We start from the raw sequence: 23104 nt of genomic DNA, 5'->3' as shown, positions 1-23104 counted from the left end.
ACACACTTTACATTCCCAGACTAGCGCCGGGAATCTTACGATACCAGTACCAATACCAGTACCCTTAAAGTGATACTGATATAAATAGAGGACTTCATTTCTTCTTTATTCGATCATGTGAACAGAAGCATTTTTGGCATGCAGAACTGCCAACTCCGTCAAATACACTACGCTTGACTTCACCACAGACTGTACAGGTTGTAGCTGCTGCAGTAGTAGGCCAATCACACGATGCACTAAATCAAAGAATGCTCAGGTAATTGGCTGCGAGCAAAAACCATACAAATAGTAATTTTTCTAAAAGATCTGCGTACAAAAAAGATTGAATGCATTTCAAGTCAGCAGCAGTAGGAAAGCTGTTAAAGATTCTGCGTGACTGCATTTTTATAGGAAATGTAGCTCTAGGTGACAAAAATAAACCAAGTTAAGCTGTGTTGCTTCATCAATCGCTCTTTTCCTGGCACCTTTCAACAGTTTGTTAGAACCTATTGACAGCAAAGAACATTTGCATCGCATTTTCAATGCGGCCAATCTGCTTTCACAATGGTACACAAGCTGTGGCAATGTGCAACACCTGCTAATTTTCCTCCAACCTGAATCCGGTGATTCACTGCTGAGTGAAGTCATCATACCAGCTGGGGTTTAATCCTAACAGCGTACCTTTAGGAGACGCTTCACTCAGCAACTCTAATCAAGACAGTATGAGTCCGAAGATCCTGCAGTGCTCTGTGATGTGAGATTGAGCACAAAGCAGCCAACAAAGTGTTGACAGATGTGTTATATAAAAGCCAGACTGCATTAAGCTGCATTCACCCTGACCGCGTCGGCCGTCAGACGGTCCGGTGTAAACACAGGTCTTTCCATTCATTTTGAATAGGGGTTGTGTGTTTGGGCTGCGGCAGTGTGAGCCACAGGGGAGAGCTGATAGAAACCACAGCTTCCTGCGGCAAAAGGTTGAGAACGATTCAACTTTCAGATTAATGCAACCAACGTCACACTGGGGTGGCCAATCATCAGGCAGTACGAGAGACCCGTACAGCAAACAGGAAACATCACTGCCTCTGTATCTGCCACAAGAAAGTTTTAAAACACTATCAGAGGGTAAAAACAAAACAAAGCACAGACCCTCCATCTCTTTTCTTTCTCCATGAAATGAAGTTGCCTACAAGTGCGGTCGGAAATGTCAAGATCTATAAACAATCTGACGGAAAACAGTAATTGTGAAATATAAAGTCTTGGAGTAAAGAACACAACAGGACGTCCCACAAATGGGCCATTTAAGTGACACTCCCACACGGCGAATCGCCAGATCGCTTTTTCTGGTGTGAATGGGCCCTAAACAGCTGACTCAAATGCATCCCATTTGCCAGATCCTTGTCCTGCCACCTGGCAGTCTTCAAAATGCAGTCTGCCAGAATACTAAATTAAATGAAACTAATAAAAAAAGTTATAAAAAGGTAACTTACAGGAAGCCAGTTAGCTTTTTATAGTTTGTCTGTGTCATCAGTCGTGCTATTCATCTTCTGCAGGTTACCACATTTTATTTTTAAAAGCATATACTTCACAACTGCAATAAATCGGTAGTGGAGGAAGTATTCAAATTCTTTCCACAAGTAAAAGTACCAATACTGAAGTATAAAAAATACTGAATTATGTACAAGTAGTGAAGTCCTGCATTAAAAATGTCACTTATGTATAAGTATTTTTGTGCCTTTAGCAAAATGTCCTTAAAGTATCAAAAGTAAAAGTACTCACTGCAGAAAAAATAGCCCTGGGATTGTTAAGGTGCATTCACATCACAGCAGAAAAACAAGGGTCGGCACAGTATTTACCACTCCAGAACTCCCAGTGTTGCTGTACTAAGCGGTGCCACCTTAGCTGCAATGCTAATGTTGATAGCAGTATATCGCTACATTTCAGAGACTCAAACCTTGTTTTTCTAACAAATGTGCTAGCTGTACTTTACCTGCATGCCGATACTCCACCAAGCAACCAATATCTTCTTTTGTCTGTCTCGATATGAGGCCAGTTTTTAATTGTACAATTCTGGAAATAAAGAGACACAAAAAAGGTCAGTGCAGCTTGGGTCAAAGTTTAACAAATTTGAAATTTTGAATTCATAAGAACAAATATTTTGCCTAAGTTAAAGCATTTACAACAACTAAACTAATTACTAATTGACTTGTTGTGGGTAACGTGCTACAGGTCAGTATGACATATTCTGTAAATAATGCATCAGATTATGATAAAGTAGTTTGGGTCCTTCTTTCCCTATGGTCATTAGCCCTCAAAGCAAATCACCTGAATAATTACAGTTTGTTAATGACTCAGAGTCAGAGACAGAGAGGAGGTTTATTAGAAAGGAGGAAAGGAAAAGTGATATAGTGCCATCCAGTATCCAAAAGTATAAATATCTGACCTGAATTAGCCACATTTCCTCCACTGTAAATTTAAACTCTCATTAAACCTTATCACAAAATATTAAACTGATACTACACTAGTGTAGTCTACTGTATCATGACAAATATAATTCTGTAGCTGATAAATAAAAAGGAATGTGACAAAACAAACTTATATTCAAGTGCTGCAACCTTAAAATATAGGCCTGTGTGTGTGTGTGTGTGTGTGTGTGTGTGTGTGTGTGTGTGTGTGTGTGTGTGTGTGTGTGTGTGTGTGTGTGTGTGTGTGTGTCTAAGCTGTAGGTGTTATCGAACTTCATAACGTGAGGTACAAGGTAATGGAGCCTTTTATACATTGTCATGTTTCTTTAGAAATAAACAATGGACAAATAGAGTCTTTAAACGCTTCAGATGTAAAGTTATTCACAGTCAAGTGACGTAAAAAAAAAATGGCGGTCAGCGGAATGCTAACAAGAGGTGATACCTTTGTAGCAACAAAATGTGATAATGTGTTTTTTTTTATATACGTGGGCCTATTTATGAATAATTTGAAACATATTATGTCTGTGTATGTTTCTTGGAAGAGGCATTTGTCCACAATAAACAGTTTATTGTCATTAAAATATGTTCAGTGACCCAAAGTCGCCGATATCAAACGTCAGTTGTCAACGTGTCACCAACTGGGAAACTCGGGTATCAAAATCCAGCCCGAGTTTCCGACCTCTGATTCCCACAGGACGTTACGTGAATGGTGACGTTTTCACTCGGAAAAATGTTTTTCCAATGTCCATGAACGCAGGGTTATTCATTAAAGAAAAGTTATTGGGGTAACGTTAATCACATTTCAAATAGAAATTTCAACCTACCACAAAAAGTAGTCTATCCCCTCTCTAAAAAGTTAATGCTCTACTATCAAGTTAAAAGAAAATTACACCATTTTACAATTTGACATAATTGTGCTACTTTAACACAGTTTCACACAGGTGATAATCAGACTGAGCACATAACTTAGCTACTTCCCAATGCACTTAACTGCTCAGGTTCTGCGGCTTTCATGTTTGGTTATCCTCTCAGAGAGACACACGAGAAGCAAAAGAGTCTCTTTGCTGACAAGCTAGCAGTTAGCCGTTTTCCCCATTATTTTAGGTTTGGTTTATAACAATATCCCGGGGCTGGTAGGCTATGGAGTTATATTACTGCCATTAGTCAAGAGCGCATTATTTCAATTTGAGAGCATTTCTCACTGATATTACGTTCAGATTTCTTGCTCTCACACTCAAATAGTCACTGCTTGTGCTTAGATTTTACTAGAGTAAATTAATGCTGCGTTCCAGGCCACCCGTAACTTGTGTTTTCACAACCATCTACCCGTGAAAGTGCCCTGGAACAGCAGTCAAACCCGTAACTACTACCCGTGAACTCGTACCAGATCGTTGTACTCCCAGTTACAACCAGTTTTTGACATCACACACACATAAACAACAATGGCGACCCCCATTGATGTTGTACAGACGCCGTTTATTAACAGTGATAAGTAGAAATAAATAGACATCAATAGGCAACGTAAAGTAACCAAGATAGCTAACGTCAACGTTAGGTAGCCGCTAGCTAACACTAGCTAGAAGGGTTTGTGGTGACTTTGCCTGGAACGCTACCAAGTCGTGAGTCGTGACTTGAAGTCGTAACTTATGGGCTAAAAACTGTCTGGAACACAGCATAAATATGAGAGTGTAGGCTGTACACTATGGGTATGAATGCATGTTAATGTGACGATTTTATCTTGTGGAAATTTTGTGTTTGTAAATATAATTTACTCGTTGGGACCAAGAAAATTTGGTACGCTACCAAGTCGTGAGTCGTAACTTGAAGTCCGATCTTACGGGCTAAAAACTGTGTCTGGAACGCAGCATAAGTCTGAGAGGCCACTAATTGGGGATAGCGCCACCCTCACAACGTCAAGTGCCTGTGTGGAAAAACGCCTATGGAAAACACCAATGCGCACGCTCAAAGCATGCTCCGCTGCAATTTGATTTTCTGTTTGCTACTGTTGAAGTCGTTGGCAGTAACTACGGTCACCATGAGCGCTGTTCTACATCACAAATTTCATATTACGTTCAGATTTCTTGCTCTCACACTCAAATAGTCACTGCTCGTGCTTAGATTTGCTCTGCTTGTGCTCAAACTTTCTGCTTAGACTCAGATATGTTGTTGTTTGGACAGATTTCCTGCTCTCAGCTTTGAACCTTCTCCTCGCACTCAGGCTGATTCTGCTCGCTTGCAAATTTTCTGCTCTCGGATCTCTCCTGCGCGCTTGGATTTTTTTGTGTTATAACCCTGCCAAAAGTCAACAACCAATAGAATGCCAGCTGTAGTGTTGACCAATGAAATTATCCCTGCCCCGTTGAGGGTGCGTTCACTTTACGTTAGAACGTCTGTTGAGGGCGGCTGCACTGTAACCGATAACTGTAACCAAGTTTATATATCCCCGCGCCGTTCATTGCTTTATTATAAATATATGTCAACAATGTGCACAGAATGGTCGACGCACTTTCACCTGCACCCATCAGGAAACGGGAGAAAGCTTTGAAGTGGGACATATGAAGTTATGTCCACAACTACGAGGGTGAGTAACATAACTTAAGCACCTAGCTAGCTAGCTAACATATGGCGCTAGCATATAGCCTAGCTTGATGTCCATAACAAATAGATTTTCTTTATTGTATAGCTAGATTGAACGACATATGACGGACTGTATGTGTATATGTGATGACCTCACTTTGTATTTTTTCCTCGTTTGGTTAACCATGTTCCTGGGATTTGGCTGATTTCATGTTAGAGCCAGAAGTAGAACCTAAACTGTAATATAACTGAAAGAACACAAGAAACTGGATTGTTTGTGTCAGTTTTTGCATCACTGTTGTGTTGTTCATCAGAATTTAGTCTTCATTCCTTCATATAGCATTAGTCTGAAAATGATGAATTCATATCAGTCTGTTTAAAAAGTTGTAACATTAAGTACAATTTCACCACTATAATGCAATTAGTTTGTTGACCAAACTAATTGCATTTTGGATAAAAAAAAAAACCTTTAAGGATTTACTTCGTTGCTAGGGATATTTTATAGTGCCCTGAAGGGATTAACATAAACTCAGGGTGGAGGGGATGTGTTTTGTCATTGAACTATACATTATTCTACAACCTTAAATTGTAGAATAGTGATAAATTGAACAGCACCAATCAAGGATTTTTTATTATATCATTTATTTTATTTATAATTATATTAATTTCTAATTTATTATTACGCAATACCACTAAAACCACACTTTTTTCAGCTACCTGCAGGCGTGGCTTCACCCCACTTGTCTTGGTGTGCCCCAGGGGTCAATTCTTGGTCCATTCCTGTTCTCTAAGTATATGCTTCTCCTTGACAACATAATGTAGGCCTATATGGAGACCTTTGCTTTAGCTGCATAAAATTACTGCAATTAATTGCAGTAATTTTATACAGCTAATTCAAACAGCCTTGTTGCCATAAAAGAAAAGATGTCTCAAACTTTACTGCAACTATGTGACAAAACAGATGTTAATGTTTTCTCAGCCTAGATACTGTTCTGCACAATTATCCAAAGTTAATTAGCCACCTTAAAAAGAATGTTAAATGTTAAAAAGTCACACATGCCATCATCACATAATGCCTCTACCTCAACCAATCTGCACTTGCCCAGGTCCAACTGGTCTAGGACTTTTAACAAAAACAAGAAATTAATCTCACATTACACCTCACTGCCTTCCTGTTCAATTTAAACAATTTACCTTTGACATTTGGCATTTGCATGACAGGTCAGAAGACTTATCCCCATTCACTACTGGGAGAAGCCTCAGGTCCGTAGAGCAGGGACTCTGGATATTCCAAGATCACAACTGAAAACTAAACGTGACGGTATCACTGCACCTTGAATTTGAATTGAATTTAAAACAGCCTTCCATAAGGTCTCAGAGAAGCTTAACCACAGCTTATTCTCAAAATGTAGCATTTTATGCCTCTGGCATTTTATGCTTTAGAGATTTGACAATAGAGGGATCACAGGAAATTAGGATGGATAGGTGACACACAACAAAGCTGGTCCCCCAGCCAGATTTGTGCTGGGGATGCAGCAGCCCATGATCAGTGCCTCAAACCTCTAAGCAGGCATCACACGTCCATATTTTTACTTCTTTTTCTTTTTTTTTAAACATTTTTACATATTCTATAGTAAAATACATTGTAACAGCTGTTACATACTTTGTTTAAATATATATAATCATAGTTACATGTCAGTTTTGTTACTACCATAACATGATTCAACGCATTGCAATTGTAGCCTACCATCGACAGAATGTTATTGCTACAACTGGTTATTAGCCTTCTTCTGTCTTTACCACTGTTAGCAGAAAGAAAGTGGGGCAAATGTGCAATGGGCCTCACCTAGAAAGCAGTTTGGAAATATGTCAAAATGTCTCAGCACCATTAGATGTCTCTTTGCTCCACTGGTTTGGATGATTTGGGTGATGCACTCTACTCAGCCAGAGAGTTCAAAAGGTTGTCTTTATGTGTGAAGTTCATGGGGAAAGGTTCAAGGAGTTCCCGATAGAGTCTGGCAAAGACAGTGCTTCCTCTCTTGAATGCCCTTGATGTGCCCCAACAGGAGAAGTTGCTTTCAACTTGTCAAAGTCAATATATCACTTTTATTACTGGCTCATTTCAAGGGCAACGCTTTACTAAGATGAAACACATGGACAGTTCAAAAATGACATTGAGAAATTACTAATTTCACATAATACGTTTTCAGTGACAATTGTAAACTGAAACTGAAAAAAAAACTGTACAGAAGGCTTTTTGAGGCATCAATAACTGAAAAACATTCTTCCTATAATAACAACTTACTTTCTTTTTTATTGCAAAGTCAGATATACTTGGAAATTTGATAAGTATATTAACCATTGTATGGCAACACTTGTGACTGGATGAAGTTAAAATGGCAACATGTCTTAGCTGATGTTATCTGGCAGAGGACTTTGTATAATACAGGAAACAGGGCAAAATAATCTGGCAGAGTTTAGACATCCCAAAATAATACGGTTAAAATTAGGGTGGCTGATAAACCTGTTGTCATGCTCAACATGTTCTGTCTTAAAGGCCTATTGAAACATAAAGATGTTTTACTGCATTATTAGTTTTCATTTTTTTATTGAGAAACAATTAACTTTCCATTTGAACAAAAATGAAGTATGTTCACATTTACTTTTTACTTTTTTTTGTGGGGGATTTCAGTTCTCATTAGACAAGCACTATTTGCCTGTCTTATGTTTCCTCTTTTCTCTTTACGATTACAAAAATCAATTCAATTTGGAAGTAGGAAGCCCATTACAAGATGTTTAAGGGGTTATATCGCCTTGTGATTTACTGTAATATCTAACTCTCATATCAACTAGAAATACGCTTTCATTTTGCAATCACACAGAAAGAAATGTATACAGGTATAAGAGGTAAATAGATGAGAAATATGGCAATTGGTCTGAATTAAACATCTATGACATCTCAAAAAAAAAATATTTGTATATAAGACATTCAGTATTTTGAATGCTTTGTGTGTACTGTACATGCTGAGAGGCTTAAGGTAAAGATTACATTTTATATGACCTACTGTGTGTAACATGCATCCTAAACTGGGTATATATATGATGGAAGTGTAGGGGGTTGGGGAGGTCATGGTTCAGCAATGAAGCATCCTTGTAAAATGCAAATGAAACTGCAGAATGTATAAGAAGACAGACTTAAACTGACATTTATATGACAGGAAAAATGTCATGAGAGCGTTGGCTCTACAACACATCTAGGAAATTGAATTTTTCTGTGAATTAATCAGCAGCTCAATTATCTCTGAGCAGAGAATATCAGTCAAGTGAACATCAGTATTAATGGGAATGAATACATCTGATTCTGACTGGTAGGAAAAGGGGAATCAGGAAGATATTGGTCCCTATATATTGATCCCTATGTGTGAATATTTCTGTTTAAGGATTAAATAACTGCAGGAAGAATTATCTATGGATCAGTGTGTGGATAGTGTGTTTGAATGGTTTTTAAAAGGCTCCACAATAATGCACATATTTCCTGGAGGCGTTTGTTGGACTACAAGCAAGAAAGTTATTTTTCCTAATGTAAAACAATGTAAAAACATCACAAGAACAAATAAGGTGTTTTCTCTCTTCCCTGGTTTGTTGTGCAAGTGCCCAAGGCTTCAATTATTCCAGTCTGTTGAGCATATGGTGTTTATTTCAATTTGAGTGCAACAAATTGGTTTGGTCTGATTTCAAACTTAATTCTGAAAGACTGACTCTACTCAAAAAAGTCTTTAATAGGCTGCCCATTTAACAGTCTACATATGTGAAAAAACATACATAACAGATTTCAGATAGAAGGGAATAAACTAAATGAATAAATACAATCTGTGAACCAACATAATGTCAGTGTGACTGAATCCAGAAAGGGTAAACATTTCACCTGTTGAAATGTCACAGTAGGAAAAATACAGCAGGTGTAAGTGATAAAAAATTAAAGCTGAATTCCATTTAGGTGCTTCATTTTCAGTGTCCTGGTATTGTGTGTGCGGCCTCACTGCTATGCTATTGTGGCTTACTAGGACATGTAAATAGAACAGAGCCATTAATGTTATTAAACCTCTGTCCTAACCTAAGTCTGATGTGAGAAAAAAAGGTGTATGATATTTCATACATAGTTTTGTGCCATTCTATGGATTGCCAGATTGTAAAACGACTTTAAAAGTCTACAGCCATGCTAGCAGCTATGTGAGGCTGTACTTCTACTGAGCTAAATGCTAACGTCATCATGCTAACCATAACAACATGGTGAAAATATGTATAGGCTAATGCTTACAATGTTCACCATCTTAGTTTAGCGTATTAGCATGCTAACAATCACTTATTAGTACTACTGTCTTCATTAGAATAGTCTGTTTAGCATAATGTTAGCTGTGTAAACTATATGCATAGAGGAGTACTTGCCCTCAATTTATCAAAAAGGTATTTTTTACTAGTTTGGATTTTTACATATAATGATTATTTAACTTGAAAGATAACGTTTTGTTAAGTAGTACAGTTCATTATTATGACACACATTAAAAAATGTAATGTATGAAATTTCAGGATAGACATGCATGAATGTCATTCTTTTTAAGATTTTTTTGTGTGGCATTTTTTAGGCCTTTATTGGATAGGACAGCTTAGATATGAAAGGGGAGAGAGAGGAGGAATGACATACAGCAAAGGGCCGCAGGTCGGAACCGAACCTACGGCCACTGCATCGAGGACTGAGCCTCCGGAGCTCTACCAGGTGAGCTACCCAGGCGCCCATGAATGTCATTCTGGATAGTTGGTAATTTAATTTCTTCCTCTTTAAATCTTTTGACTTTGGGAAACAACAATTATAGATACTGAAGTAACTATGTGAAGTAAATGGCACACAGCAAAGGCCATGACATAATGAAAACAGAAGTACAGAAGTCCCCTGCTTACATTTCATAAAGTGTTATATGATGGAAGTGGTATTAAACTGCTTTATATCAAAGGCAAAAGTAATGAGATGGACAAAGATCCATGCAGGTCATCTGAAGGGATTGCAGCAATAAATTAAGTAAAAGCATATTTATTTGTGTGTGTGTGTGTGTGTGTGTGTTTGTGTGTGTGTGTGTGTGTGTGTGTGTGTGTGTGTGTGTGTGTGTGTGTGTGTGTGTGTGTGTGTGTGTGTGTGTGTGTGTGTGTGTGCATTAATAGCAGTGTTTACCTGTGCCCTCTGTGAAATTAGTCCTTCAGGCTCTAAATAAAAGTGATTATGTTCACAAATAAAGCATCAATTACAGCTAAGACATAAATATAAAGCTTGAGTGAGCAGCGAAGAATTACAGTTCCATGCATGATATAAATCCACTTACTAACATATCACTAACTAATCTAAATCTAAATCTAAACTAATCACTCCAGTCAAAACAAAAACACTTTTAAGGTCCGGTATGATCAAGGATGAAATAAAAAAAGTTTTATCTGAACCTTTTATCCGATAGCTGCTTAGAATATATATTTAATATTTAAGTATTTTAATATACGGAATAGCTAACAATATAGAGGGACAGTAAAACGTCTTGTGATTTTTTTTGTACATATAAATAAACCTAAGGATGAAAGGGAATGTACTGTAAATGCTCTGTTATGGGAGGTTGTATGCCTGGTTTTGTTGTAAAGTGTGCACAGCTTGCCTTGCATGACCCTTTAGCGCCACCTAGTGATTAATCCACAGTAGGCTTCTTTTAGGACAATATAGTCACTGAGCACAAACCAAATTTAGTTTATGTGTAGGAGTAACATACTGTCTGTTGATCAAGTCTCTTGGACCTTTTTGTGGTGTCTTTGAAATACACGTGTTTTATCTTGACTATATTTTTTATACAAGTCATATTTAAGGCACATTTGTCGCATGGATTTGCAAGTGAGGGACTTACAATTTCTTTATTTCTTGGACTGCTGTCTGTCTCCCTTCCTCAGTGCCAAATGCATGCTGGCACAGTCTGCAGCCACCTGTTACCCTGTATAAAAAAATAACTTCATTTAATTTTGTACATATTCTTAATGTAATGCAACTATTGTAAACTCACAGTAGAAATATCACACTGAATAGAACTTGAATGTACTGCATGTTTACCTGTCGTTAATTTAGTTGCTGCATGGAGAGTGGGAGTATGCACTAAGCTGACCTATGGGAGCCATGGAGCAACCTGCTGTATTCCTTTGCTGTTTATAGATAGAGATACTGAATTAATGAAATAAGTCTTATTTATAAGGCGGATATTAAGTATATTTACTCAAATACTGTGAGTAATTGAGTATTTACATTTGTACATTGTGACTTTAACTGTGACATTAGACTGTAAAATACAATGACCAGCTACAACATAAAACATGAAATCATCAGTAATATTAATCCAATACTACAATAATAATATAACACTCACTTTGCCCTATGAGTACTTTTGCTTTTCATACTTAAAGTACATTTAGCTGATAACTTCTACGTTTCTGTATTCATTTAACTTAAATTATAAAAATTGTATTATATATTATTTCACCAAGAGCAACATAGCTACAAAGTCCCTGCAGGGTCCTGTTGTTATAGTCACAGTATATCCATAACACCTATTGAAGGTTAAGGGCTGAGGGCTAAACTTGCCAGCTATGGCAGCGCTGCCTCAACATGTCTAATAGCTAAGTTGAACCAAGTCAAAAGCATTATCTCCTTAAACTATGTCTCGTTTGGAGGGATATAAACCCATAAATGTACAGAGAACAATAATTCAACAGCACTGGGTGGTGGTAAAACTAGTTAATAACGCTTTTATGGGAAATAACTGTACACAATCGAGAATAAACGAGTCCAAAAAACAAGTGCAAATGAAATTGTATTCACCTATGGATGCAATCTATGCTTACATTTCTACAGTCATGACGTCTCGCCTTTACGTGCTGCGTCACTGGCATGCGTCAGTCTAAAATGTAAACACTCCTCGCGCTCCAGCAGCAGCTTCCTCAATCCTCAGTGATAGTTTGTCGGGTTAGCTAACGTGATGTTTCCGCGTTTAATATTTTACCAGCGAAAGGTCACCAGCTTAGTTTATCACTGTAAATAATCCAAGTAGATCAGATGATGTTCTAAATTCTTTTTTGGGGCTTTACAAGACCGCATCAAATTACTGTCGTAAAGTTAATATTAGCTAGTTTCAGCTAGCTAGCTCTCAGACGTGTAAAGACTGCTTCCTTGCAAAGGAATTGCACTCAGCATTATTTCGGCTAATATTTTTTTTATGCTAAAAGCTCACCTTTCTTTGTGCTGATATGGTGCTTTCATTGGTAAGCCTTTGTGCCAAGGAGGTGGTGAGTGACCACAGTTCGTCGCCCTGCTGGCTGAGGTGGGTGCCCAGGGAGCTGTACAGACCGCTGCTGGAGGCCTCTTTCGCCAGCTGCAGACCGCTGGCTGTTGGTGAACTGGTGCAGAGGTGGCCTGAACGCACGCTGCGGGTCGGCAGACGCAGGAAACAAGGGCAAACTGGGCCAAATCGACTCTGCATCCAAGCTCTGTTACTTGCAGTTGTCAGAGGACTGTCGGACAAAAGGTAAGAAGTAGTTTATGATTCTAGCTACAGTGATTGGATCACGATCTGTCATCTGTGAGTGACATTTCCAATTCCTCTTTCCTAGGTGTGCCATGCATGTACTGGACCTCTGTGGACTGCAAGGAGATGAAGGAGGGATGGGAGATCCCATGGGAGGATGGTCTCTGACTGTAGCTCTCTGCACCATGGTTGTTCAGGCCAGAGCTGGGGCACAGCGGGAGAGGAAAAGGTTCTCAGCTCTGGAGAGAGAAACGAATGTGAAAAGAGAGAGGGGACAGCGGAAGAGAGGGAAGGAAACAAATGGCGACAATGAGGCAAGCACAGATAATAAGGAGCTGGGGGGAAATGACAGAGAGAGGATGGGATCATGTGGGATTCTGGGCGAAGAGGAGCTGATTAAAGGTGTCAGGAGGAGGATGGAGATAGAGAGGAAAAGAGAGATTGCCATGACAGGTTTAGGTGGCAGTAGTATAAATGAGACTGAAGAAAAAGATGTAAACAGTGATGTGTTGGTGCATGTAAGAGCTGATCTTTTTGTAAATGCTCGCTCTTGGGAGCGTGTTCGCGGGGCTCTGAGTTCAATGGGACCCCTCAAGCTTCAGTGCAGACACCTACGTGTGGAAGAGATTTCAGTATCTAGTATCAGGACTCTGCTAGGCATGCTGCCTCGCCAGAGTCTTCTGGGCATTGATGTTCGCTACAGCAGCCTCGGGGTGGCTGGCTTGGCTGAGCTGCTGCCTCTTCTCTCCACCTTCCCAGCACTGAACTGTCTTCGCTTGCACTACTGTAACTTGGATTTTCGCGGAGACCAGCCTGGCCAGGAAGAGGCCCTGAGGGACTTGTCTCAGGGTCTGACACAGCTGCAAGAACTGCGACGCCTCAGCCTCACTGCGCTGCGCCTGCCTGGACAACTCCGTGTGCTGCTTAGGTATGGCGTGATCCTCCATTACCTGCCTGCTGTCCTGTAACTTTGTACCTACACCCTGAGCGTAGTAAATAAATAATTTACATAAATAATTTTTTTTTTTTTTTTAGATTTGTCCAACCTTCGAGTTAGGAAATGGAAAGGCAATATATCAATCTCTAATGGAGCTGAAACAAATAGTTCATTAGTAATTTTGCTATTTGGTTTACATTAATTAGAAGTGCCTTTTTTTAACCTTGCAAATTTAGGATTTGCAGCTTTGTTTGTTTTATTTGATAGTAGACTGAATATTTAGGATCGTTGCGGGACAAAAAAGACATTTGAAGAAACTATATTGGGTTTTAGAAAATTTTGATGGGCATTTTTCACCATTTCCTGACATTTTATAGATTATTTTTGAAAATAATCATCAGATGAATCCATAATGAAAACAATTAGTCAGCCCTAATCTCTCACAACTCCTATCTAAAATGCACTTTTCAAACATTGGAGACCTATTTTATCTTTAATGTAAAGCAGATCTGCCCAAAGTGACAGTCGTATTTAGAATGAGGTAATGAATAAAAAAACAAACAATTCCTCCTCCTATAATGAATATTTGAATTGAATAATACATATTTAAATGTTCTTTTGTTACAGCTCACTGCCTCAGCCTCTAGAGATACTGGAGCTACCATATTTGAGCCTGAGCCCTGCTGACCTCGCCTATCTGTCCTGCAGCCATCATGCCTCCACGCTGCAGCAGCTGGATCTAAGCGAGAACCATCTAGATGAGAACACCCTGACCTCTATTCGCCGCCTCCTCTCCCAGGCTTCCAGTAGCCTGCAGCACCTCTCTTTAAGTGGCTGCGGCATTACTGATGGCCTGCTGGGACTCTTGCTGCCCACACTGGGAGGCTGCAGGGCCCTCAAGAGCTTGGCTTTGGCCCTGAACCCACTCTCCATCGCAGGCCTCGTTGACCTGGTTAGGATGGCTGTGAGAATGCCCTCTCTCCGTCAGTTACTGTACCCCAACCCCCTGGAGGACTACCAGCCAGGCCTTCCTGACCTGCCCACCAGTGCTCAGCTCTTAGACTGGCCGCTGGATGAAGTCACAGACATCAACATTACCAGCAGCCAGCTCAACAGGGTGCTGATAGAGAGCGGGCGCACAGACCTCTTTCTGACATGCGACCTGCTCAATTATGACAAAGATTTGGTGGACTAGAGCAGAGGTGAAGGGAAGATGCTTTTTTTAGTTAGCTTGCCAACACATATCAGAGCAATGTAGATATATACCTGACAATGAAATTGTCACCCTAATAATGATCTAGTATTCAGTTGTCTGTTTTTTATCTTTACTTAATCACAATCTGTCTCATGTATATTTCTCTTAAGGGTAGACAGAGTTAAGGGTGATGGTTTGGGGGGGATGTCATTGTCACCGAAGCAACAGGTTTTTTTTTTTTATTGTTGGGAGATAAGGTTTCCTCCTCTGAAGGAACGGGCAGTTTTTAATATTTGTTTGCCAGACAAAAGGACACATGGAGGTGATTACATACAATAACCTGTAGTCCTTCGGGAGGACACTGATAAGCCATGCTACAATATAATGGTGCTATACTACTTTAATTAGTTCACTTGTTGAATGTATAAATGAAATTGTTGCATATGCTGGTTTTGTACCAAAAATTACTTTGGGCTTTATAATCAGATTAACAGGATAGTTGGAATACAACTATTATCATCCTTCTGTTTGAAGCAGTACTTTTTTTTTATAAAAGGCACTCATTCATATTCCGTATCTGATCACTTATTACATGTGCACACTACACGTCAACAACCAAAACTACAAGTTCGACAGTGGTTTCCTTTTACAGTATGTGTAAGTAAGTAAGTATTTGCATAATTGTTCCTTAAACAGGAAATGAATGTAACTACAAAAAATATTTCAAATATTACAATTATATGAGTATTGTACTTTGTCTTTGTGCTTTTCTAAATGACATATTTGTCATACTATATTTCTTGAATATCTGTTTTAAAATGTCAAGGATTGTGCTTTAATGTATTCATCCATCTTACTGTAAATGTCAAGTCAAAGGTCAAAAATCACCTTTACAGGAAATGCGTGTACCAAATCACCCTCGTACCACATGAATGCATTTACATGCTGTCAGTCACAAAATAAATCAGTCAAAAAGCTTTGAACAAATGTTTTAAGAGTCTTTTAATTGTCAAAAAGAATGAACATACTGTATTTCAAACTAATGTTTGCTATGGCTTATGGAGTGATGCAGACTAAAAGGCATCATCTGTAGTACTCTACGTACGACTGCTGTTGAATGAAGTAGCGGCGAGGTGAGGCCTTCACCCAGTCCTTGTCCGAGTAGATGTGAAAGGGGTAAAGAGTGACCCGCGATAATGGCAAAGAGATGAAATTGGGAAAGTGCATGAGGAAGGGACGGCTTCTCAGGGGAGGAAGAATTAAACCTGAATAAAAAGAATGCATTAAATGTTATATACTAGATCAATTCTATAATCAGAAGTTGTTGCTAAAGTACAGTGAAATCTTACCTGGTGGACGCCACATCCTGGCCATGCTGTAAGTCTCTCCTAGACGAAGGATTGGTTTGGAACTACTTCAGAAAGAAACACAGAACATTAAAACATTGTCGTAGACAACCTTTCGCAGAGGAAATGACGATATGTACCGTATGACTTTCACATACCAGTCATATAGGGGCAAAAGAACAGTTCTTTTGGGACCAGCAGGTGCAACATATCGGGCCTTTCTGTACTCCTCTTTTTGGACACAGCAGAAATAATTCAGCACATCCACCATGCTTAGGGTTGATGGCTTCCACTTTGTTGTACTCCTAAGGTACAGTAACCTATTATGTTCCTGGTGGCATGGAAAGAGAGAGGGAGAGCAGTTAATCACTTGCCACGGGACCAGCGGGCATGCTAGTCAACAACACTGCCATAGGCTCTCCTGCATTCCTTATTTAGAGGAGTTTAGGTCACAGTAAAGGCCATCAGAAGCAGTGGAGAGCTGATTCAAAGAGAGAAAGCCTCTCAGCTTTCAAACACCTGTTCCGTCCTTTTTGTCATACTCTAAAAATACTCACTGCTAGATGGTGATAATGAATGTGAGAGATGTTTCTTTTTTTTCTAGAATTAAAACAAGAACTGACAGATAGAGAGATTAAGATTTAAATGAAGCATGTATTTGTTACTTTGTATTTGGAGATCCAAAACTCCAGCCAAGAGTCTGCTTTGTCATGGAGGCTCTTCCAGATGTCCGACGGGTCCTGCAGCTCCGAGTCCCAGCTCTCCAGCTCTGGCAGCAGCCACTGCTCAGCCTCATTTACAGCTAATGCAGTCAGCATGCGCAGCAGTGTTTCTCTATTGACAGGACGACAAGATAATTCTAACTTTTAGTCAGTTTAGAAAGTTATTAATTACACTCAGAACATTACAGTTTCTTAGATTAAACCTGCAATAATGTTTTGCAACTTGGGGGGAGTGGAAACAAGTTGTCATTTGCATTCATACACACATAAAAATATTAAATATAGCATAAAGCTTTAAATATAAGCGTTAGGATGCCTGAATTGTCATTGATTGTTATTCTAACCTTGATGGACTCACCGGAGACCCAGTTTTTTAAAAGCCAGAAGTGTGAGAAGCTTTTTCACAAGCTCATAGCTGGCAGACCGAAGACGCACCAGTAGATTCAACGTTTCAACAAGCACAACCCGTTGCGCAGGTGACTGAAACACACACCGAAAAAAAAAACATTAGACACATCTACTTCTTAAAATGCACTTATGGCAATCTCGATGCTGAATATACAGTACCATGTGAGGTCTCACAAACCCGGGCACCAGGTCAGTGAGGCCTTGGTAAAACTCGTCTGTATTCCGTAAGAGATCCTGGCTGCGCAGTCCATGCAGTGCAGCCAGGATCTCTATCTTAGACGTAGCGCTGCAGCTGTTTAGACGGCCCAGCAGCTGCAAGGAGAAGTCTTCTGGAGACAGGGTGCTTGGGATGCACTGCACACAAACAATACTTGTCAAGATCTGAACGTCTGTGCCATTGTGCATGATATAACTGCATGGTTAATGGCAGATAAAGATGCTTGGCTTAGGTTACCTTTTGATCAGGATACAGGTCTTTAAACCAGCCTGCATTTGCAAACTGCTTGAGAAACGTTGGCACCTCAGGGGTGGGTTCCCAAGAGCGCAGCGGGACTCATCCAAGGGGTCACAAAAGACCCCACAACAACGTCCAAAGGGGTGGAGGTGGTTTGGGTTGCTCTATCGGAGAAATTATCTCTGGAGGCTACAGGGTCAAGCACAGACATACATATAGATGCACACAGTTAGTATTATGCATTCTTTTGGTCTCTGTAAAATAAACGTAATACATGCTCTTACCTCTTCATACTTCTCCACTATGACAGGTTTCTTGGGTTTGACTTTGTCAACAGGCCTTGGCTTGACTTTTTTCGGGGTCTTTGGTTTGGAGCTCTTTGTGGGTGCCTTTTCCTCCTGAAGTTAGAGAAACAGATCAAAAACTTTGCTTCATTTTCTGTCAATTACTGTACATGTAAACTTACATTCAGAAACTCTTATACAAATCTGTGAGCTCTACTGTAAAAGTCTGCAACAAAATTCTAAAATGACTGAGAAAAAAGGTTTAACGCATCACCACATTTACAGGAATCTTTAATTTAGCATCAAGGTGGACTTTCTTCTGTAAGGTAGGAAGGTTACAGGGCTTGTTGTCATACGGTATCTCAAGTTTATCTGGGTCAAAGGTGTCACCCAAATCAACCTGAAAACACAGAAATTACCTTATTAATGACAAATCTCTCTCTGAATAATAAACATAAAATAGCTGATTTCTGAAAAATAATGTACTACCACATTCTCATCACGCAGATGCTACTTTAAGAAATATGGCAATTTGTTTTAGAAAGACGCTTGTAGATTAATTTTGTGTTTTGACTTGCATATCCAGACCGTTTTATTAAACCTTTAAGCTGATGAGCTAGCTTCAGACTGCCAGAGTGTGTTAAGGGAAGGGTAAAAGCTATAAAGCTATGAAGCTTATTTGCCAAAAGTCTGTGTATGCTTGGACAGGAAGCAGGTAAAATGAGTGGGGAAAGGAAGATAAAGAAACCTTAATATTGGGAGGCAACCCATATATTATCTTCATGTAGCGATCAAAAGCCTCTTTCTTGGTTTCCTCTGTACTGGGCGGCTTTCCTTTTCGGCATTTTACTGAGCCTCGTAGGAGTGCAGCTAGGTCCATGTTCGAGGTCACTGAGCTTACATACTCCTGGAAGAAGACAGACGGACAAGATAATCTAGGTATTTGAATACAGTTTTCAATGTGCCATTGACATGGCATAAAATATACCAATTCACACACACACCTTCTGTCTCCACTTGTCTTCGGTCAATAACAAATTGCTGGTAATGGCTGGCAATTCCTTTTCCTCATCTTTGTCTGTGCTCGTATTCCTGTTTGCACCAATGTTGCTCATAGTTTATCAGGGCTTTGTTTCAGAATATATTTTATATGTAGTATGAGTAAATCTTACTTTTTTTTGCTGGAATTTTCTTGATTCTCGATGATAGGCATGTCAGGAAGGGGCTCAGCACAATAATTGTAAAGGAGCTGTGAAAATAAAATGGGATTAAATGGGTTTATATTTTTGCAGCTTTTGTTAAAATGTCTAAATTACCCCCACACATCCATCAGACACACTGTAAACTGACTAGTTACCATTTGTTGAAAGTTGTGTGGCAGGAACTTTGCGCAATTCATCCTGTACAGATCCCCTCCGATGCCAAGAAACAGTTCCCCTCCAAACCCACTGTAAGCCAGACACTCAGGCACTGCGTTCAACTGCAGCATCCTGGAGGGGTCACAGATAGACAAATAGTCATACATTACTGAATTACTGCATGCTTTTCACATGTACTGTATTGCAGAAGATCAGTGGCAGGTAATGAGCTCCAACCTGATGAGGTGATTCTCTTCATTCCAGATACACACTAACCCATCTAGACTGCTGGAGACAAACACCTCCAGATCAGGACACACACACAATCCTGCAAGAGCAAACACCCAGTCACTCACACACATACGAACACCACAACGCCATCTACAACAGACAATTCAGTAGGAACATAAACAAATAAGTTTGGGTGACCTGTGAAGGGGTCTGAATGTCCCTCTTTGGGTGGGCATTTCTGGCTCTGGTTGAGTAGGTTAAAGTGCATCAGGTTGTAGGTGCCACTGTTGGGCTCGTGAAAGGGCAGGGCCAGCTTGGGCCCTAGTGCTGCCAGGTAGACTGGAGACTGGCCACAGTGCAGGCTCAGCTGTTGGGTGAGACACTCCTGGATGTAGGGGTTAACTTTCCACACCACCACTGTCATGTCCTCACCTTAGGGATTGGGGTAAAGTTGTTAAGTCATAACTGACAAGTATACAAAAGCAATAAAGTTGCATTGGGAAATACCTGTGGAGAGGAGGTAACCGTTCTCAGGATACACCTGCAATGCGGTGACTCTCTGGCCATTGTGTGCTGGCATCCTTTGCAAGACCTTCCCATTATCAATTTTCAGGACACTCACACAGCCTCCACTTTGGCCGAGAATGATCAAAAACCTGTCAAGTACAATCACATTTGCTGAAATTAAGATACTTTAGCCCCATAGTATATTTACATAAATGTTATTTAAAAGCAGACAAAATGCTCACCTATTCTTGGCATCATCAAGAGCTGCCTCATTCCTATGACTGCATCCTCTTTCCTCCTGCAAACTCCTCCACTCTTCTAAAGCTCCCTGTGTTTCAGCCACATAACTGTAGAGTATCAGACAGAAAGCCGGGCCAGGGATCGGCAGATTCTGGGCGTCATCCTCAGTCACATGGTCTGTGTTCTTCCAGGGCCCCTGGCCTCTCCTCTTCCACTCTTTCATCAAAGTGATTGGATTAGTGAGTGTGTTGGCTTGGAGCACCGTACCTGTGACAGTCAGAGCCAACAGAATCTCTTTTTGCAGGCAGTAGTCAGCACACAAAATCCTCTGCTCTGCCTTGAATGAAGTCAACACTGCTCCTGTTTCTGCAGCCACAAGCATGATATCACTGTAACCACTCACACAGAGGACTCGTGTAGGGTAAGGAGCAGGAAAGGGGGAGGCTAGGATTTGTCTCAGTGGGGCTCCTTCATCCCCTTTGAGTTTACAGTGAAGGGTGTACAAGGTTTTGAAGGTCCAGACATCAACTCCCTGGTGAGAGAAGGAGAAGAAAGTATCTCCCTTTGTAGTGCCACCTATGCACAACGCAACGTTTTTCTGCTCTGTGTGGACACACTCGACCACATCGCCCTTTTCCACGTTCCAGCAACGGATCGTACAATCTACAGAGGCTGATAACAGCATGCCTAATGCAGAGCAGTAGTACAGAGAGTTCACCATACCTAGACACAAATAAAACAGAAAATGTCAACAAGATGTCTAATCATAAAGAGGGACAAACATAATTTGGATAGACATTTTTGCTTTACCATTATGTCCTACAAAAGCCACACGAAGTTCCCAATCTGGACCCCATATTCTAATGGAGAGCTCTTGAGATGCAGTGATCAAACAGTCCAGCTGAGAGCAGTACACCATTGCAGTGATAGCTCTGTAAAACATAACTTGTTAATCTTTATGCTAAAAAATTCAAATTCCACCAATCACAATCTGATTCCCATCACATGTACCCATACACACCGTGAGCAGAGATCCCTCTTGTGCTCCAAAACCTTCCCGGCATCGAGGTCGACCAACGTCACGACCTGCCCGCACACAACAAAGGCTCTGTGGGGCCTGTCAGACCGTGGGGGAGCCAACGCCATTTGAGTGAAAGTGCTGTGCTGCAGCTCCTCCTGTATCTTCACCTTACACCTCATGAGCATCACGGACCACACACACACGTTCCCCTCACCTGCAGTCACCAACTCTGTGGAGTGCTCTGCAGCCTGACACACACGTATGTCCAGGGCATCGTGAGCAGCATCCATGGAGCGTAACTCACTATCCAGAAGTGTGAAGACAGGCCCTGGGCCCCAACCCACCAGAGAGCCTGGGAACTTTGTGGCGGTCAGGCCCATGAAAGGGAGTTGTGCTATGGAAGTCTGCTTGTTGCCATCATCTTTGTAAAGGCAAACTGTGTTGTCTGAATGGAGGCTAATGAATGCTGCAGCAGCTTCAGAATACATCATATAACGCACAGGGCTGTCGCAGGGGAATTGCTGTATGCGATGAAGACCATGAGTAAACACATGCTGCTTGCTTTCAGAGTGTTTTACCTAGAGAGTCAGACAAAGAGAAAGCATACAAGGTGTGCAAAATGTCTGAAAGTGCACAAAGCTAGTATGCATCATGTTGACATGGTCTACCTTGCCTGTAGCTTGCTTCACATCCTGCTTGAACAAATTCTGCTTTCCAAGCGTCCTTCCATTTGATGTCCCATTCTCTTGAGACAACAGCCTCAGGGTGGGACTGGGGACGAGTACTGTTGTTGTTCTCATCTCCTCTCCTGGGGCCACCATCTCCGCCACTTTCTACACAGGACTGACCCTGCTGCATCCACTGACCTTTTGCACTTTTTGCCACAATTCTTTTTTGCTGGTGGCTATGTGACATTTACTTGTGCAGGGCACTAACAAACAAACAAAAAATAATTACATATATATTATTTTCTTGTTTGCTTTAAAAATGGTAGTTAACAAAATGTAACATGCTACAAATACACAAATCACATCAGTGCCTGACTAACTGCAGTTACTGCTTTATTTGGAGTCACACTGCTAAAATCAAATCAATTGAAAGTAGCCTTTGTAAAGCCTGATTATAATCATCCCATCATTCTTGGATTAGGGACATATTCTATATGAACTGGGGAAAAAAAATAGATGCACACTAAAGTGTCATCTGCCAGTTCTAGGAAAACAAGGGGACCATCTTTTTCCAATTTTCTATAATCTGTTCTGTTTTGTAGTATTTTAATGTTACTGGTTGCCTATTATCTCTTTGGAAATTTAACAAATAGCCTAGCTAAAGTTAATGGATGCTATTTAGTAATACGGGCAAATATTAGGTACACTAATTAAAAAGTGAAAAAAAAAACATGGTTTCAAGTCAGTATCATAAGACATCCAAAATAACTCACCTTAAGCTACCCATTTAGCTAAAGACTAGCTAGCTAGCTAAATCAGTTTGTTTTTAGGTCATCTATAAAGTTGAAGATGTATAGCGTTAGGTATCAGCCTATAGGTGCTTAAACTAAGTTAAACTTGTGTTTAACTAGTAGATATAGTAGCTCGAATACAGCAGTAGATATATGCTTTACACAATGTTACGTTAATTTAGCTAAAAACAATAAATAAAGCTAGCATACCTGTGCTAAAAGTTTGTACTATGGGGTCCGAGCGTCGAAGGGCTATTGCTAGGCAACCGGTCGCTCGGCTACATCCATGGCAGCAGGTCGCACAACTTTAACTTCAAGCAGCA

The 23104-nt window shown here is 40.3% G+C and overlaps 3 protein-coding genes across 4 annotated transcripts; 1 reads left to right on the top strand and 2 right to left on the bottom strand.

The window, feature by feature from the left end:
- Nucleotides 1-9747: 9747 nt before the first annotated feature.
- Nucleotides 9748-15732, top strand: si:ch73-174h16.4 (leucine-rich repeat-containing protein 14). Of its 2 annotated transcripts, none has more exons than XM_028570026.1 (4): nucleotides 9748-9834; nucleotides 11170-12619; nucleotides 12705-13547; nucleotides 14184-15732. In XM_028570026.1, the coding sequence occupies exons 2-4, from the start codon at nucleotides 12342-12344 to the stop codon at nucleotides 14749-14751; spliced, it is 1689 nt and encodes a 562-aa protein (XP_028425827.1). In that variant the 5' UTR covers nucleotides 9748-9834; nucleotides 11170-12341; the 3' UTR covers nucleotides 14752-15732. The 2 variants fall into 2 exon arrangements, with proteins under 2 accessions (XP_028425827.1, XP_028425828.1); XM_028570027.1 differs by having other exon boundaries at nucleotides 9751-9792.
- Nucleotides 15733-15735: 3 nt separating this feature from the next.
- On the bottom strand, nucleotides 15736-17757 carry LOC114549641 (uncharacterized). Its single transcript, XM_028570028.1, has 7 exons — nucleotides 17682-17757; nucleotides 17387-17581; nucleotides 17178-17299; nucleotides 16763-16931; nucleotides 16256-16428; nucleotides 16101-16165; nucleotides 15736-16016 (listed from the first exon to the last, which is right to left on the bottom strand). Exons 2-7 carry the CDS (start codon nucleotides 17387-17389, stop codon nucleotides 15835-15837), a joined length of 714 nt encoding a protein of 237 aa, XP_028425829.1. The 5' UTR covers nucleotides 17390-17581; nucleotides 17682-17757; the 3' UTR covers nucleotides 15736-15834.
- Nucleotides 17758-17792: 35 nt separating this feature from the next.
- On the bottom strand, nucleotides 17793-23070 carry wdr97 (WD repeat domain 97). The gene is made up of 15 exons (XM_028569984.1): nucleotides 22992-23070; nucleotides 21991-22253; nucleotides 21323-21900; nucleotides 21112-21233; nucleotides 20304-21024; nucleotides 20062-20210; nucleotides 19753-19986; nucleotides 19561-19651; nucleotides 19323-19455; nucleotides 19138-19214; nucleotides 18970-19057; nucleotides 18714-18872; nucleotides 18249-18365; nucleotides 17966-18079; nucleotides 17793-17870 (listed from the first exon to the last, which is right to left on the bottom strand). The coding sequence occupies exons 2-15, from the start codon at nucleotides 22141-22143 to the stop codon at nucleotides 17793-17795; spliced, it is 2814 nt and encodes a 937-aa protein (XP_028425785.1). The 5' UTR covers nucleotides 22144-22253; nucleotides 22992-23070.
- Nucleotides 23071-23104: the final 34 nt, after the last annotated feature.

The sequence above is a fragment of the Perca flavescens genome, chromosome 22 (assembly GCF_004354835.1).
Source record: "Perca flavescens isolate YP-PL-M2 chromosome 22, PFLA_1.0, whole genome shotgun sequence".
NCBI classification, from domain to species: Eukaryota; Metazoa; Chordata; class Actinopteri; order Perciformes; family Percidae; genus Perca; species Perca flavescens.
The sequence above is the reverse complement of the archived record's forward strand: the minus strand, read 5'-3'. Positions and strand labels throughout refer to the sequence as shown.

Bases quoted from the DNA above. Each gene is read 5' to 3' on its own strand.
- si:ch73-174h16.4 (XM_028570026.1), top strand. From the start codon at position 12,342: ATGGTGCTTTCATTGGTAAGCCTTTGTGCCAAGGAGGTGGTGAGTGAC. The intron at 12,620-12,704 runs GTAAGAAGTAGT...CCTCTTTCCTAG, and splicing joins AGAGGACTGTCGGACAAAAG to GTGTGCCATGCATGTACTGG. The intron at 13,548-14,183 runs GTATGGCGTGAT...CTTTTGTTACAG, and splicing joins CAACTCCGTGTGCTGCTTAG to CTCACTGCCTCAGCCTCTAG.
- LOC114549641 (XM_028570028.1), bottom strand. The intron at 16,932-17,177 runs GTGAGTCCATCA...TCCTGTCAATAG, and splicing joins TTTAAAAAACTGGGTCTCCG to AGAAACACTGCTGCGCATGC. The intron at 16,429-16,762 runs GTAACAAATACA...CCATGCCACCAG, and splicing joins TTTGGATCTCCAAATACAAA to GAACATAATAGGTTACTGTA.
- wdr97 (XM_028569984.1), bottom strand. From the start codon at position 22,143: ATGGTGGCCCCAGGAGAGGAGATGAGAACAACAACAGTACTCGTCCCC. The intron at 21,901-21,990 runs GTAGACCATGTC...CTGACTCTCTAG, and splicing joins TGAAGCAAGCTACAGGCAAG to GTAAAACACTCTGAAAGCAA. The intron at 19,652-19,752 runs GTCACCCAAACT...TTGCTCTTGCAG, and splicing joins ACATTCAGACCCCTTCACAG to GATTGTGTGTGTGTCCTGAT.